Source organism: Macrobrachium nipponense, chromosome 23, assembly GCF_015104395.2.
Source record: "Macrobrachium nipponense isolate FS-2020 chromosome 23, ASM1510439v2, whole genome shotgun sequence".
NCBI classification, from domain to species: domain Eukaryota; kingdom Metazoa; phylum Arthropoda; class Malacostraca; order Decapoda; family Palaemonidae; genus Macrobrachium; species Macrobrachium nipponense.
The window spans coordinates 13948198-13967300 of NC_061090.1; the positions used below are offsets into that span (position 1 = coordinate 13948198).

General features: G+C 36.4%; 1 protein-coding gene across 6 annotated transcripts in view; it reads right to left on the reverse strand.

Annotated features, from left to right (window-relative positions):
* The window catches only part of LOC135196190 (uncharacterized), a 135644-nt gene extending 123759 nt beyond the window's left edge, over positions 1–11885 (reverse strand). The window contains exons 1-2 of one of the 6 annotated variants that reach the window (XM_064222791.1): positions 11825–11885; positions 6160–6571 (exon numbers count right to left, since the gene is read on the reverse strand). In XM_064222791.1, the coding sequence (XP_064078861.1) occupies positions 6160–6208 (49 nt within the window). In that variant the 5' untranslated portion in view covers positions 6209–6571; positions 11825–11885. Of the gene's footprint in view, positions 1–6159; positions 6572–11776 lie in introns of all 6 variants that reach the window. The other 5 variants (XM_064222827.1, XM_064222800.1, XM_064222837.1 and 2 more) reach the window with 5 other exon arrangements.
* Between the last annotated feature and the right edge of the window lie 7218 nt (positions 11886–19103).

Consider the following 19103-nt stretch of genomic DNA (forward strand, 5'->3'; position numbering starts at 1 on the left):
TGAGGATCTGAGGACGATGAATTTTTAACCGTGTTTCTTTGAGGTTATTCATATGATTTGTTAAACACGGTTTCTGTGAATTGCGCTATTTAACATGACATATACCAAATTCAGTCACTTTTTGGTTCTGATACTTCTCATCATTCTGCGTTCCGTATCTATTTATTGCTTGTTTGTTTGTTTGTATGGTATTTTTACATTGCATGGAAGCAACGGAACCAAACGCATTACGCGACCTCCGAACCACGTCGAGAGTGAACTTCTATCACCAGAAATACAAATCTCTCACACCTCAATGGAATGCCCGAGAATCGAGCCGTATTTATTTAATGGAATAACATTATTTTCGATGGATATACTGCATCTTTGTTCTACATAGTATATCCTTATACAGCCTGCCGTCTGAAAACTTGTGATGTACTGCAGAACATGGGTGACGTCAGTTCTCTGAGGGTGAATTCATTATATCATTTTAAGAAGCCCTTTGGACGCCCTTCAGGAATGGTCTGAATGGCAACCTTATCCCAATATATATATATATATATATATATATATATATATATATATATATATATATATATAACCCACTGGTCACTTTTTACCAGATAAAAACGATTACCCACTTGGCTACAATGGTGAGAATGGGTCTATTTCAGCTTCAGTTAATATATATGTGAATCCAACGGGTATATGTATGTATGTATGTATGTATGTATGATGTATGAGAGGCAATAGACCTATATTATCCGCACGGTCAGTTCTGCCACGTGACCTCGTTCTGATAATCGGGATGCGGGTTCGAATCCTGCTACCGGATATCAGATTTACCTTATATCTCTTGCATTTGGATCTAAGGCTTTGTAATGTATATACTATATATATATATATATATATATATATATATTAATATATATATATATATATTATATAATATATATATATATATATATATATAAGTGTGTGTGTGAGATTGTGTGTGCTTAGCTTATATTTAAGCCTATAACATGAGGAGTGCATTCCAAAGTCATTACTAAATGATATATATGTATATCATCTTGACATGGGTGGCTGGATGTATATCTTATCATTATTTAGTTGAAGAGAAAGTTACAATTAATAGAAATTTAATTCCCAGGGGATACAATACAAGGAAGCTTTAAATGTAATTAAGAGGAGAGGGTTCCACAAGATGGGAATTGGAATATCTTATGAGAAAAGTGTTTATGGTTACAGGAGGATTGTGGGAGTGAAGGCATGTGACGTAATCAGGAAATAAAAGGTTTAAAAAGTAAGGAAAAGGTTATTTGAGGTACATTTCGTGAAAAAGAAAAATCACACGGAATTGCACAGTAGGATGGATAGTGTAGTCTAAAGAAAAAAAAAGAGAGGTAAAAGGGAGGCAGATAACCAAAATACAAGTGTGAAAGCGAGCAACTACTCCAGGAAGAGTTAGAAATTACTTTGTTAGACAGTAAAGGCTAAGAGAAACATTACAGAGCAAATGGACCTCAGAATACATAATGCTCTCAGGATAGACTGAAGGTGATCGAGTGAATGTTTAGTCGATTTGATGAATGGGAAAGACAGAAGACAGCAGAGTTGAAGGACACAATAATAATAATAATAATAATAATAATAAAATAATAATAATAATAATAATAATAATAGCAGAATGTCTTCTCGACATCCTTTCATAGATTGCAGTCAATAGGTCATAGGTCACGTTTGCAGTTAAGAAGTAGCAAGGTTAACTGATATGAAATGCACAGTACTGTTTCACTGAAAACCTGGAGAGTTTGAGACGCACTATTCCCAGCTGAAAACTTCAAAAACAGATGGCTGAAGCCACCAGCAACGCACAATCAAAATAGCTTCCAGGAAAACAGGAATTCTGGAACCAAGTGAAAGAGATTACTGTAAGTTTGAGAATGATTGCGGAAGTGGTTTCTGAGGAAATATAAAAAGGAAATCAAGAGGTTGAAAAAGGAGACACTAGGAGCTGATGGAATTAAACGTGTTATACCGCAGAAGGAGTAAGTTGCTGAACTTTGCGTGTAAGGTACTTCTGGATATTTTACTAAGGGCTCAAAAGGTAAGGTATAAAAGATTAAAGGTGATAGAAGATATTTTAATCTTCATAGGGATGCAACAAACTGAGTTTAAATGAAAAGCTGTGTTGACTAAGAAATTATGGCAAAATATGGAAGATTTATAAGGAAAGACCAATGTAGATTTAGAAAAGGAAGAGTTTTAGTGATTGCTGGTTGGTCTTGCGACAGTTATGCGAGTTATTTGAGTGTAAAAGAAACCAGCTGTGTGTGGTGTACATAAATGCATAGAGCGCTTCCAGTAGAATGTATAGATATACAAGTACAATGTTGAGTAAGTGTGGTAAAAAAAAATTTCGAACAGTTAAGAGGTTGATGATGGAAGTGAAGCATGAGTTGGAACGTTTAGGGTGGAGAGTGACAGGTTTGATGTATAACTTGGTCTGAGGCTAAGATGTCTTGTTTTTGTGGATATTTGATGTTTAAGCATGGATAGAGTGATGCGAGGAGTCAGAGAAAAGATGTTAGAAGTAAGTGTAAGGTTGTGGTATATGAAAACTGTTCACGAAGGCAGTGTGGAACGACAGGTGTTGCAGATGATGCAGTAATGGCCGGAGATCGTGAAGAGAAACGACAGAAACTGGTGAAAAGGTTTCAAAGTGTCTGCAAGAAGAAAATGTTGAAAACCAGTGTGAACAACAGTGAATGGAAACCAGGAAGGAGAAATATAAGTTGGTTTGAATGGTGGAAGAACAAAAGCTGTTGAATTCTACAGGTGTTCCTAATAAATAGAACTACTACTCGACCGATAAAGGAGGAGGAGAACTGCAGAACAGGTGAGGTAAGGAAGGTGCAAAAGTATTGGAAGATACTTGGAGCGTCCATGACAGACAAGTTTCGAATATATGAGGGGTTTCTTGAGCCATCTTTCCTATATGTAAATGAAAGGTGGATGTCTTATGCAAGTGAAAGAAACTGTTATTTTGACTCCTATACGAAGAAAGTTTTGGGTAAGAAGGACCGAAAGGGTTAAGAATCGGGGAGATACATTACATAGGAGGGGTAAAAGAAATAACAAAAAGAATGGAAGAAGGTGGGTTAGTGAAAGGATTTTCAAATTCGGATTTGTTGTGAGGTAGAGTGAACGAGGTATCAGGAAGAATGGTTCTTCATATCCAGGAAGAGCAAGGTTGCATGCAAGATTAATGAAGATAGCTCAGTGCTGTGTTGACAAGCTGCTGATACTTCGTCTGCACAAACGTTTAAAGCTGGCTATTTAGCCTGTATTTCCTGCTTTTAGCGGAAATGGTTAAATGGTAATATACATCAATACACACAAACAGACACACGCACACGCATATATATGTGTGTGTGCGTACATATATATAGTACATATGTATAAAATCATACAAAAAAAATGAACAATGCGGCTCTTTTAAACAATACGCTTTGAGAAATCGTTCTCCTCTCTCTCTCTCTCTCTGCTTGTGTGAGCATATGTGTCTGTGTAGCCTATGTGCGCGGTGGGTGTGCGCGAGCACTCGGATAATTATGACTCAAAATAGTGGTTATTAAAGTATTAACTCGCTCATATGTGACAGCGTCTTCGTAATTTTGAACTAATTACCCCTATACGCATTTTAGTTTACGAACTATGAACTCAATCTACAGGATTGTTTTTTTTCCGTTAGTAATGAAATTAGTATAAAACTTTGAACCCTCGAGGTTGGTTGTATAGAATCCAGAGGTCTACACAAGGACCCCTTTTTTCCCCGTAAAGATCTTACCACACTTATGGGCCACTTTTGAACAAGGGCACGTGCTGAAATAAGGCCACATTATTTTTAAATAAACCATCTCACGGTGCTTTCAAGGGTGACAATTGTGTATTATTGAAGACTCCATTTACTCAGTTTAATAGCTTCAACGAGAACCATGATGGACCCCTGACTAGGTCGGGAGCAGAGGATATCCTTGCCTGGTGTGAAAGACCTTGGGACTTGTTCTAAAATTAGTGTGCCAGAAAGAGAGGTACGGGCATTTTAACCTGGAAACTGCAATTGTAATGTTCAAATTCAAAGGGGTTTTCGGTCATAAGAGTAAAGTTGAGTTGAATATAAAATTTAGGCCAAAGGCCAAGCACTGGGACCTATGACGTCATTCAGCGCTGAAATGGAAATTGACAGTGAAAGGTTTGAAAGGGGTAATAAGAGGAAAACCTCAAAGCAGTTGCACTATGAATCAAGTGTTAGGAAAGGGTGGAAAGTAAGCAGAAGAAAGAGAATATGAAAGTGGATACAGTAAAAGGAACGAAAGGGATTGCAGCTAGGGGCCAAAAGCACGCTGCAAAGAACCTTAAGTAATGCCTACAGTGCACCGCATAAGGCCCACTGACGGAACTAACCCCCCTACGGGAGTCTTAGAGAAAAAGCCTATCCAAGCAAAATTACAGGTTCTCCAATGCTTCGGTACAAAGGCTGTTATGTAGTTCCTCGTTACCCGAGTAGTTGACGTGCTCGCCTACCGATTCGGTAGTTCCGAGTTCGGTTCCTCTCTCTGCCAACAAGGAATCAGAGGAATTTGTTTCTGGTGATTAGAAATTAATTTCTCGATATAATGTGGTTCGTATACCACAATAAGCTGTAGGTCCCGTTGTTAGTTAACCTATTGGCTCCTAGCCACATAAAAATTTCAAATCTTCCGGGCCAGCCCTAGGAGAGCTGTTAATCAGCTCAGTTGTCTGGTCAAACTAAGGTACACTTAACTTATACCACAGACACTGTTGCGTCAAGGTGGCGCTACAAGCAAGTTCTCCCATCAAAGAGTGACCTTTTGCCACCAATAAAGGCACCAAAAGGTGAACCTGTGGCCAAAATGGCTGCATTGTCTGCTACCGGGGTGCAGTCTTAAACATGGATATTAATTCGCAACTTGAGTTAAACCAATACCTGAAAGTTCATTCGTATATTTGACTTATCAAAGTAACATTCCATCCTGATCCTGCATATCATATATACTTCGCTAGAGTCTAAAGCTGACAGTTATTGTTTTTCAAGTCTTGAAAAGAAAACCTAGGTCCTAAAATGGTATATAGTAACATTCTTTTATACTAGGACATTTTAACCAGGACCTTCACCTCGCTAAAACAAGCACTGCAGTTAGTCTTAGTTACGAGTCGAACTACGTATATCCCTCCTTGTCCTTTATTTCTACTCTTTAAATAAAGGGTTCGAACTCTGGCGGCAAATAGACTAACCCCCTCAATTTCAGTTTTGCCACCATTTTGGATACTTCGCGAAAAATGCGTCCGCAATATGTTGAAATACACTGCCTTAATGTAATAGGTTGCACAACAAAGTTATAAGTTTTTTGATGCAATAGCTCTGCAGATATCATATTCAGGGAATTATGCATGCACCAATCAGTGGTTGAAGGGGTCAAATAATGAAACCTGTTCGACGTCTAGCGTGTATATTTTTGGAAGGCCAACTAAAAGCTTTCATTCGGCCTAAAAATTACCTAATCAGCTTACTTTACCTAATCAAAATAAATACTAATTTTTTTTCATGATGATTTACTGTTTAGATAACCTTGAAATCCATTCCAAGTGTTCAATGCCTTCGTGAGGTTAACGACACACCCCGCACCCCCCTAGCCTTTCCTGAAGGTAATACTTGTACGTAGAGGATCTCGAGATTGCTCGACTATGATTAATTGTCTGGAAGTTATCTAGGTCACTGACTTTGACTGATCGACTACACACGGCAAAACTCGAGCTGGGTGATTTGCTTCATTCTTCGCCGCCCCCTTCATTTCAAAATCTGATTTGCAGTACGTTCCCGGACATCTGCGAACTCATTAGTAAAAGACATCCATAACTTCCGGTGAGAATCCTTTGGACACTTACATCTACGTTTTTCCAGCTGTCTTACTGTGGCTACTCTAAACTAGGCTTTCGATCATTATATAAAAAAGACAGATTAACAGCCAATTAACACCTACAACTGATATTTCAAAAATAATTTCTGCAATTGCGAACAGACACAAATTAGAAGTTACTCAGTCGTCTAAACAAATCACACAATAAACATTTGCAGCCATCAAGACTTACCTAAGAAGACCAGCGTTGTCGCCTTCGCCCACCATGTGAACTGCTTCATCTTTATAACACTGAAGGCGAAAATGGTTAACCTTCGCAGATCTCAGTCTTTAGTTACACAACACAGCACGTGCAACTCTTCGAAAGCGACTTAGTTTAAATATGTTTTGCTTACATGTTTATGTCTGCTGTTTCTGCTTACGAGTCACGAACACAAATTCATAAAGGCAAGCACATTTAGTGACTGATTTCAAGTTTAACAAAAATGTTGTCACTTTTTATTTTCAAATTTAGTAGTTCACAAGCTGGTCACTGTTTATCACTCATCGTTTTTATTTTCCACGTACAAGAAACATTAGTTGAACGTATAGTGTATGCTGAATGAGAAATGGCAGAAGATATAACCTACTTGAATAAATATTTCCTAATGAATAACACAGAAGAAAACTTTCATTATTAAAGGACAAGTATAATCAAAGTCAAATTATCAGACTGGGTACAAATATTTTTGTTACCGTGGGAATGCTTTGCCTCTACCTGTTTCAGGGCTAACAGTTGTCTTTGGGTATTTTTTCCAAAATGGCTACCAACTGGCAATCACGGATGATCCGTCCAATAAATCTTCAAGTTCTGGACCCTTTGAAACTTTCAGACCATTGTTAATTGGTCGACTGCAGACCTTTATGGCCTTTCCCCAGAAGTGCCTCCTTCTAACCACCTGGGTTCCTTGAATGGCTTACCATATACGAGAGTTCTGAGGGGGTATAGAATCTGAGCTTTACTGAAAAATTTGGAATCAGCCATGTGTTAGTTTTTCAAGAATTGGTCCTAAAGGAGCACTATAATATGAAATGAAATCTTTATAGCGACCCCTGCCACCTGCCCCATCCTTAACAGCCTTTGAAATACTACATTCCAGTCTAGTAAAGTGTTTCTTGCAATGTCTGAGACCGAGAGGCAAGTACGAGCGCTTGAACGGCCGTATATTTATTTGCCCATGGTTAAATAATACCACTTTGGCTGATTTTCCCCACGGGAAATAAAACAGCTATTTTATATGCAGTGAAGAAGTTGGAGCATAAAAATGGATTTAGTGAATCAATATCACCGTAACACATACTCTTTGGAATGTTTATGATCTATGTCAGACAATTTTAGAAATTCAGGAACAAAATTCCCCATAAAATTTTAAGGCAGCATTTCAGAGGCTCAGCAGTATTTATTGGCATGAATAACACGTGTGGAGTTCCAGACATAGACAAATGAGTACGAACAAATACGAGTCCATAGCGAAGAGTGCGTGATTGTTAGTAGTATAGGTCTATCGTCAACTGTGTTATCAAATTCTCAATTTAAATAAAAATTTAGCATGTGCTGATCTGAGTTCGAAAGCCTCCTCCTCCTTATATATTTTGTTTTTCCACGACTGCTGGAAAGGATTTAATAAGCCAGCTTAAGAGGTCACTCAAATAGATCACAGGAAACAGCATTTGTCGTTTATTTGAATCCACGTTTCGCTTAACCTCGGATACAGCTAATTCTGTTATTACGAATGAAAACCTATTTAATACAAAGGCCAATGAGGCACGCAACCAAATGCCCGTAACAAGCCCAGGCTGGTTAGATGCAAGAAAACGGGAGGGAAAGGAGCGGGAAAGGTTTAGCCTAGATGGAAACGGTACTCCACCTACCCAGTATAGAAAGGAGAGTTGTATGAATCAGGAAAACAAAGTAGAAAAGGAATGATAAAGCTTGAAAGTAGATGGAAAGAACAATCACCGAACTGTGTAGTCAGATTTTTTTTTATCTGCGCAGATTAAATGTGGAAAGAAGTGACTTGACAGAGGCTTCTATGCGGCCTCCTGACAGAAGGAAAGACTTTTTGAACTCGGCGGATTGGTAATCAAAATAATACTAAAAAGAAAGAAAGAAAAAAAAAGACAAAGAAGAAAAGCAAAGAGAAATTAAATCAAGAGATGTAAGGGAAGGATTACTGATCAAAAAGATTTCTTCTAAAAACTAAAGATGAAGCATCCAAAGTATGATAACAATACTCAAGCACGTACAAACAAGGTAGAGATGAAAGTTTATTAAATGGATCGGCAGAACTTGGAATATTTAAACAACACGAAAATTTTTCGAACCAATTTTAGCAATCTAGACTTTTTGATCTGTCTCTACAAGACACATCTGAAGAGGAACGTAAGTGATGATAAAAGTACTTTTCCATGTAGAAACTGAAGAACTGGATGTTGACGTAGACAGAAACAGGTAGAAATTGCATCTTACAAACAATGATTTTCTGTTCTTTTCAGGATTCACATTTATTCGAGCTCACAGGATCAAAGCTGACTGATACAGAAGAAAAGAAGAGTAATGTCAGATAGAGTTGGAACATCATAAATGGGTTTTGAGTGAATGTCGAGAAAATGTAGAGTGTAGAATCGTCGACAAAAGGATAAATAAAAAATGCCACTCGGAAAAGTCACTGATAAAAAGAAGGAAAAAGAGTAGATGAAAGAACGGAACCCTTAGGGAACAAAGACATATATACAAGGATTGAGACTAGCAGGGTCTTTTCCAGACTCATTCAAATGCTGTAGATATCAAAAGCGACGAACATTTCCAAAAGTCCAGGCTAGTAGCTTGTAATGTGCCTCCCTCCTTCTCTTGGAGCGAAAACAAATCCTTTTTCCCGCCTATCGATTTCTGTCTTAATATTTAAAGGACTTCTCGACGAAAGTCAAACGAGTTCAAGGATTTTTCTTATCTACTCCTTTGCATAACTACACCATTTTTCCTTTCCGTTCACTCAATCACATGAAGTACCACGAGCCATATTCTTCTTTTTCCCTACTTTCAGTTTTGATTCAAACGCCAGCCATCGCCCTCTGTTCTCCGCCATAAGCAAGCGGAATACGAGTGATAATCATGCGATGCTGAACTGACGGCGACGCTTTGCGTGTCTGTCTCTCGCTGGCATAACTGCTTTTCTGTGTGCGTGTGTGAGCGCATGCGTAAAGCAACGCCGCCTTATTTCGTGCCTTGTTTGTTTGCTCTCCTTGGCCTCGTTTTTATGCCTGCGTTTATCCGTGACTAGACACGCCTGAGCATCTACTAAGCCTAAGAGTGTATGAAACCTCCAGTCACTGAAACCAGCTACCAACGTTTCATCAGCCATCAGCAATCGATGCCTAACAACTTTTTGCAAGAATCAAGGTGTTACGGCAGATGACAGTCATGCAAGAACTCCTTGCGTCTTCCAGACTCCGTTTGCAATGATGGATATACGTACATTGTGATCAGCCTCTCAGTCGATATTTATTTCGGCATCGCTCAGAACGATGAGAAATGTCACAAATAGACCGGTACAACGGAACTTCCGTTTGGCGTGTGTGAATCTCCGTGAACTGATACGAAAGCCAAACTTTAGGCGAACATGAAAGCTTACTAAAACAAGAGTTTGTATTGTCTCGTGAGAGTTAGTCATCTTAGCAAACGATCATAATAGCAAATAGTTCTATAACTGTCTGGTAGCTTCATTAGATAAATAAGCGCCTCGGTAGCGTGATTGGTATGGTATTAGCGTCCCACCTCGGTGGTCGCGGATTCGATTCTCGGCCATTCCATTGAGGAGTGAGAGATGCGTATTTCTGGTGATAGAAGTTCACTCTCGACGTGGTTCGATAGTCACGTTAAGCCGTTGGTCCCGTTGCTGAATAACCACTGGTTCCATGCAACGTAAAAACACCATACAAACAAACATTAGATAGATAGATAGAAAATAACACCGCTGAGAGAAGGAAGATTGCAAAGATTAATCTAATTCCAGAGATCCACATTAATATCTCACACTTCGTCGCACCTCAGCCAAATTAATGAACCCTGACGTGATGATCTAATGGAAATTCTCTTAATTAACTGTCCTTGCCTCTCTTGGTTAATTTTCATCCTCATAGAAAGAAAATAAGCGAGGCTCTCGTTCTCTCGTCTAAAATCTGATGATGACAAAGAACGCAAGCATTCTTAATCGTTTTTCTTTCCTCAAATCCAAATCCAACAGACACGTAGCAAACCGAGAAAAAAAATCGAGACACGAAATATGTCATTTTAGCCTCCGACTTTGCAAAATGGAACGAAAACGTCATATCGAGGAGAATTTGGCGTTAATACGAAATCCGGAAAAATAAAGAAAAGAATTTCACCTTCTCTTCCTTACTGACCAGAACACGTATGTCTCATCAAGGAGATGTTGCAAACCTAGAAAACACGCGAAAAAGTTCTTTTAAGAAAAACGAAGGAGACACGATTGCATTAAATGTAAACTCATAACTTCGCAGATTGTGCCTCTTATATTCAGTTCGCAAAAGTTCCGACTAACAACTGATAATTTTCAGATCGATGTGAACAAAGCTGCCGCTTTTTTTTTTTTTTTTATGCTGTCAGTAAACATCAGCAGCCGATATCATTGACGCTTCCAACCTTCTTCTGATTGGCCAAAATATTTTCATTGTAATTCCCGGTGAGTGAGAAGTCGTACTTCCGCCAATCAGGATTAGGCTCAGTGAAATGGGCTAAGGATATTTTCAGTCAGATTAAAAAAGAAAAAAGCTGTACTTATACACATCGCAGCTAATGCAATTTTTTATGGTTTGTTATAAAGACTGAAAAGGTGAAAATAAGGGTATTGAAATACGATTAAAGAAACAGCGAAAAATTTGATCCTACAGGACAATAACGAAATAACTTGAGTCTCTCAAAAAGAAATCTTATACATTCTTTGAAAGGCAACAGTCTGACTCAAACAATAACAAAAGGCAGGACTGATTCTTGGTTCTTCTTCTGTCCATACACGCGTCACTCTTTTGTTTTTTTCTAACTTAGCCACTAAATTTTCTCTCTCTATTTTTAATATACATCTTAACGCTGGGACAAATTTGCCGAAAACTGCTTCATGAGTAGGACGGGTTGTACCATTGGAGGAATTAACTTAGTTTCACAATATTCATTACCAGCAGATGACAGCAGTGCTAAATACATGCCCAGTTCAGAAATTCCGTGTATAACTGCTCCCCTGGAGAGAGAGAGAGTGAGAGAGAGAGAGAGAGAGAGAGAGAGAGAGAGAGAGATAGGGGTAGGGAGGGAAGGGGGCAAGCTAGCCATAAGATCATTCAACTTCCAGTAACCAATTTCAGTTGGCACTTGAAGCTGTTCTTTATTTTACTACTTTAATTGATTGGCATTCAAAAAATTCTTCAATATTTTATAGGTGGGCTTGCTGCATCATTATAAAATAGCTATATATATGTGTGTGTGTGTGTGTGTGTGTGTGTGTGTGTATGTATGTATGTATGTATGTATGTATGAATAACGCCTATGTATGCAGTGCATTACTGAAATCGTAGGTAAACAGTAACGAAAACAAAAATTACACCTTAATAATATTTTTTGCCGTTATGTTTACGTATTTCAGCGAACATTCAAAAGAAAGACTACACGTATTAGTAAAAAAATATTTTTTTTTTCTTTGGATTTTCACTGGTGGGCATAACAGCCTTTCGGAAGTGTTGCATAATTCAACGAACGTTTTCTCTGGTATATTAAGATAACACTAATGTCACTCAGTTACCTCACCAGTCACTCACTATAAACCACAGAACAACGAGCTCAAACGCACGAGTGAATCAGAGGCAAGAGCAGCTCTCGCATCCTTTCACAGTCACACCTGACGCCAGACTGGCAAGCCAAGGATTATGCATACGGACCCCTACGACTCCGCCCATCACCCGGGCGCTGACCAATCAACACAGGGATGGGGGACCTCGATGATCCTAACCTCGAATTTGCAGTCGATGAAAAGAAGCGTATAAAAACGCGCACGCATTATCTCCGGAATAGAGGGGTTCCGATATAGCTGGTGGTATACGATCCATGGAGAAAGAAAACAGAGAGAAGTAGGAGGGAATCCTCAGGAAATGCTGAGGGGCAGAGCAGGAAGGGGGGAAATGAAGTTAATTCGATTTAGTTTTAAGGGAAACGGGCAAAAATCATCTGACAGCTCTAAATGGCATTCAGAGATTGCAGTTAATTCGATTTGTTTAAGGGAAACGGGCAAAAATCATCTGACAGCTCTAAATGGCATTCAGAGATTGCAGATCTCTGTCGAGGGAGCTGCAGTTTAACTGTTTATTCAACCATGTCAACCCAGCCGTACCACACAAATTATGTGAAATTAAATGTGGTTCATGAGCACGATACTCGAAAGTGCATTGGGGACGTCTGCCGATGTACCATGATAATAATAATAATAATAAGAAGAAGAAGAAGAAGAAGAAGAAGGAAATCAGGTAGATATCTGGTAAATAGCAATGATTTGGAGTATTTTTTACCAAAATTCATGAGTTACGGCCCTCTGTTTTCCCACATCATCTGCTAAACACGTAAACAGGCAGCTGAATGAACGGGCAAACAACCCTAACATAGTCATAACCTGTTCGGCAGAACTAATGACCGAGATCTCATTGGAAAGACCACTCTCACCTGGAAGAGAGAGAGAGAGAGAGAGAGCTGGGACGGGGGGAGGGGCGATAAAACATGAGAAACACTGAAGAAATTCTATCATTGCAAAGAATGAGGACAAGAAACACACAGGGAGAGAGACCAACCCTAAAGTATGCTCTAAGCTAAGATGGGGTCCACGGGGAAAGGACTCAGGTCGATATCTCGGAGCCAAGCTCATCAGGAGGGGTGGATTCAGCTAAGAATTCGATCTATAGTTGTGGAAGGAAGACGGCGAGGGAGTGACTGGACTATTACAAAGATCTCATGAGAGAGAGAGAGAGAGAGAGAGAGAGAGAGTATTAGCAACGGGGGAAATAATACAACAGATAACTGACTAATGGCAAAGAGACCCCACTGCCGTATTTCATATTTATAATATATAGATATATATATATATATATATATATATATATATACAATATATATAATAATAATAATATATATATATAGATATATATATATATATATAATATATATATATATATATATATATATATATATATACATATATTAATAATATAATAATAATATATATGATTTATATATATGATATATATAATAATATTAATAATATAATAATATATATATAATATATAATAGATATATATATCGATATAATAAATATTATAGTACGAGCCAAGTGCCAAGATCTGGTTACCATTCATCAATTATCACCTCACCAAAAGCCAGACACCTGAACCCTCATGACACGTATTAAACGACTGAATACTCTAAAGGCAACAGTGATCCCTTAACACTTACCAGTATTGCAGAAAATCAGACTAAGTTCATTAAAACAGCTGTGAGGTAATCTTGTAAGTAATTAAATTAATCAAAGGGCATCACTCCATCAACAACTTTAAAAGTCTAATTATTTCCCTGATTTCAGAAGTCTAAGTACTTCCCTGGTTCTAAGTCACTTCAAGTAATTTGAAGGAAAGCAAATCAATTACCACTCTATGTTTCTACCTAATATAAATATAATCATAATTAAATGCAAATATACTGGTATAAGAATAAAACCACTTATAAAAATTTTAAATACAAAAATTTATTATTAAATTCAAAATTTATAAGTGAAATTCACAATATCAGGGAAAATTACTGTTACTTGAAAACAAAGTAAAATTTAATTAATTCTTGAATAAAATTAAGTAAAATTAAATCAAAATTAATTTATCACAAAATTCAAGAAAATTAATTCAATCAAAATTCAAAAGTGTTAGGCAATAATTGAAAACTTGAAATTAATTCACAAGTGCTAAACAACAGCAAAACTTGAAAAGAATTCGAAGTAAATGCAAATTTATTCACAAATGTTAAATTTAATTAAATGTGCAATGATTAAGCAATGAAAATAACTAAGTCAATTAAATTGTGAATGCAAATGAAAATATAAAATAAAAAGACACACTTCAATAAGAAAATGAACAAGTGCACAAATCAATGGAAACAATCACAAAACACAAAAATAACGCACAATGTGTAAAAGTGGTAAATGTTTTCACTCAAAACATTGTAACCAACAGTTTTTACAAACCTTCATAACCATTAAATATTAGTTATTAGTTAATCACTGTTCCTAACAATTATTAGCTATTAGTTATTACCTAACTGTTATTAGTTGCAACTAATAAAAATATAACACACTTTACCTTTTTGGTATACCAACTTCTTTCTTAGCTGCAGTCTTGTCTTACACACTTTCACAAAAACCAGGCGCCATTACAAAATAATGTTTGTTCAGATTCCACAAAAAATAAACTAAATAACACTAAACAAACTTTAAGAAATAGCAAATATGAAATTCTAAGTTACGAGTGACCAATTTACGTTACGCTAATATAATCTCAAGGATGTCGCGGGAGAGAGAGAGAGAGAGAGATCTGACCGCCTCGAGATTCTATGATATAAGGATATCTCTTCCTTTGCGAAAACTGGACAGGGCAGATGACAAAAACGTTCTTGGCACGAAAGCTTCCAGAAAGTTCGAAATCTGACGCAATCTTCATAAAGAAATGTGCAATCTCCACGTGGGACTCGGCAAAGACATACACGTACAAGACAAATCTGCTCAACAGACATGTACCCGACTGAAACAGAGGTTGAGCGATAATTAAGATTGACATGTTTTGATAACATCGCGAAGACTCGATTCTCGCTTATCAAATGCGTTGACAGATTTAGGAAAGCAAACGGATCTCGCAGACCCTCTAACCTTAAAGTGTTGACATAAAAGGGGAAACAATCATAGCTTCGAAAAGACAAAGAAAATCTCTCTCTTTTTACTTCTACGTTATATATATATATTCTTTTACATCATGTAATGCGAAATCTGAACACACATTTAAAACATCCTATTCTAAGCTATCTAGGAATCTGAAAAAATGTTGCACAATTCTACATGACATTTCAAAGAGGGGAAATATGCATTTTAACAGTAGCAATATATAATAATATAATATATATTAATGGCAAAGAGACCCCACTGCCGTATTTCATATTTTATAATATATATAAATAATATATAGATATATATATATATATATCTATATATATATAATATATATTTATACATACTATATATATATATATATATAGATATATATATATTATATATATATATATATATAATTATATGATATATATATTATAAATATGAAATACGGCAATGGGGTCTCTTTGCCATTAGTCCAGTTTATCTGGTTGTTGTATTATTACCCTCATTGCTAATGCTCTCTCTCTCTCTCTCTCTCTCTCTCTCTCTCTCTCTCACATGAGATCTTTGTAATTCCAGTCACGGTGCTTAAATAGTTGGAAGATTCGTAAGGAGTTTGTTAAGGTGAAATATCTTCCAGATAAGATAATTAATAATTCTTCAAGAAATCATTCGATGTGCATTGATATTTTCAAAGAATTTAAATTTAATGTTGAAGAGATTGTGGTTAGGGCAGTATAGCGTTTTGCACAAGGTGTCCACTGGAACAGTTGCAAAGCCAACTAACACCAAGACGAGAGTTTTCCTTTCTTGCTGCCCAAATGAGGTTTCAAATTACAGAAAAAATCCCGAAACAGACACACAATATATATATATATATATATATATATATATATATATATATATATATATATATAGATATATATAAACACAGATGTACACAGGGAGAATAAAAAAATTGGGTTTTATCAGCTAAGAAAAGAAAAGGTTCAAGCCTAGATCACTTTGACTGAAGTTATTCTAGTGCACTGAATAATAATACGATATTAATAGAGGTGATTGTGGCTGCTTTTGAGTGCGTGTATATATAATAATATATATATATATATATATATATATATATATATATATATATATATATGTATACGTATATATTATATATATATTATATATATGTGTGTGTGTGTGTGTGCTGTGTGTGTGTGTGTGTGTGTGTGTGTGTAGAAGATCAGTAAATAAAAAGGTAATATTTCTAAAACTTAGACAGAGCTCAGAAATGACTAGTAAAGAGATAACAGATGATAAGGAGGAAAAGATAAACATGAAAAAAAATTCAGATAAGATTTCAAAAATCAGAATTGAAACGCACACAGTGATGAAAATTAAATGAAGCTAGTACGAGAGAATAAGATAAAGTGAAATTTACACATAATTCAGTCAGTGACCATTAAGGTAAGAATGAATACATACTCACTCACTGTGCATTAAAATTTAATGTTCGGTGAGTACATATCAGAGGACGTTTCTGCTGTTAATTATACTTAGTTGATAAATAATCGCCGACACTGAAACGTTGGCGAGTATCAATTTAAGATAATTTTGTGCTGCAGATTTTTTTAATATTGGTTGCTACTCTTTAAATTTCATTATTCATTGTGTGTTTTGATGTAGAATAAAGTAAGTCAGGTAGAGATCTTAATTTCAAATACAGCAGTGATTCAGTATCTCCGATTCTTTATCAATAAATATTCTTATTAGCAATAGAATCCAATGATCTCGTCACCTCCAGAATCACTTAGTCTTTTTGCTCTTTTCCTGTGATTCAATACAAATATATGTTCAATGTGCTTACTCCATTTACCAACAATTTCTTTCCATTGTTATATTTCTTGACCACTCACTTAATGACACTCTCCCGTGTACTGTCTTTTATATTATTCACATTATTTCCTTCTTGACATTCGCACTCTGACTTGGGTGATCCGTAATTTAATACACATACAGCTACACAAAAATATAACTTAGTTATCATCGCACTCAGATTTTGATGTAATGTCTATCGCATGGGTGCTTGTAGTTAATTAACACCCCAGTATGAAGTCCACTGCGATATGTGATTGCTTAAAGCGCGTGACTTGTAATTGACTGACAACAGTTGATGAGCATCAATGTCTAACATTCTCCATCTGTGTGCTTGATTTTATTGGATCCCTGTGGATGTAACTGTGGGAAATGTAGCTCCCACAAGGACCACAATACAGAAATTCTATGGTCGAGAATAAAACGGTAATCGGCACCTCCAAAGCGATTTTGAGGGACACTTACTGTTCGACACTTTGGTGAAGGAAAGCGCAAAAGCACGTGTCCGGAAGTACAGTATATCTTCAAAGGACGAATAATCTATCGGGCTTAATGTTTCATTTTCTCATCCTTAAGTCCACTCGATTTTTTTCAAACTTGTCCAGAGATAATACTTGACTCAGATTTATAACATACTTCAAACTTTAGTCATGTAAATAAAAAAAAAAGAGCAAAGGAACTGTAAGTCGGCTTGACTTTGTGTAAAATTTCAATCCATTACCCACTGCCAAATATCAAGTGCTTCATTGTTCCTTTTTAAAGCACTTTGAATAAGCTTATCTGTGTGTGACTGAGGGTCAGCTGACTCCAGTACAGCATTCTTCCCGTCTCCTGCTTATTGCTTTTGCTTTTTCTAAGTTTTCTCTTAAACTTCTTTCTTCTTATTTCATTTCCTTCTTGCATATTCAAATTTCATTTGTACTACATACGTTTAGAGAATATATCCTGAATCATAATACTCCTTTCGCCACGTTGTCTTTATGTTTTGTACTTAATTTCCCAAAGTTTCTTTTATTAATAATTACTGAATCACCTCAGCTTTGGTATTTAGACTATACCCGCCACGCTTTATATGTTCATTTCCATCTCGTATTTCCCCCCTTATTTCTTTCATTGTCTGAATAATGGATACGTTCTCTCGTTTTATGTTACTGATATTGTTGATAGATTTCTATCTGGTCCCATTTTGCCGAGGCGTTCTGGAAGACCCTCGTACTAATTTCCCAAGTACACGTTTACCACTTGTATCGATATTCGAGGAATTACAACACATTCTCCGTATTAACTGTCAGATCCTCGGCGTCTGGACACTCCACATGAAAGAAATGCTTCTACATTACTTGAAAATCTAAAGAAATTCCATCATCAGGCGCATCCATTCATTGTTATTCACCCAATCACAAATATCCAGTCGGCACGGTCAGCAGTTACATACCTCTGAACTCACATACCTTCTCAAGATTACCATATCTCTCGACAGAATATGAAAACAGTACATGTCTGTCACGCGAGTCATACCGCTATCATAACGTCATTATCATCATGAATGTTCCTTCTAATTCTGGATAACATTTTAGAATAGGTTGGGCAGCCTCACCTGTAGTAGGTTCCTTTAATAACAAGTATATTTTCACCCTGAATCTTGGTATACTGTAATTAGCGATGTAATTTCGCAACTATTATATCAATATCATTACAAACATTTACATTATTTTCTGAACCACGGAGTACACTTACTCGTGGCTGCAGTGACGCGCCTTAAACCATATATCCATCAAGGGAGGTATAAGTTGAAACCGACTCCCACCTACAAATCAAAGCCGAAATAGGTATTTGTAACTAGGATCTATATCAACCCCCCTCTACCATATATATATTCTATATATATATATATATATATATATATATATATATATATATATCTGAGGGGGTATAAGCGGCTGCTATCAACCGAAGTAGACAGGACCAAGGGCAGTGGAAGACGTCCATAGTAACATTTCTTATTTATTAACTGCTGACGTTTCAGGACATTTGGCTCATTATCAAAGCTGGAATAATACATTAAAATATAAGTATAAACACAAGACTCATAATTAAAATTACATCTTTATTTTTTCTCTCTCTCATATAACTTTTATACTTTGATTGTAATTTTGAGTATGAGTCTGTTTTTATATTTATATTTTAATGTATTATTCCACCTTTGATAATGAGACAGATGTCTTGAAACGTCAGCAATAAATAAATAAATATATATATATATATATATATATATATATATGTGTGTGTGTGTGTGTGTGTGTGTGTGTGTGTGTAT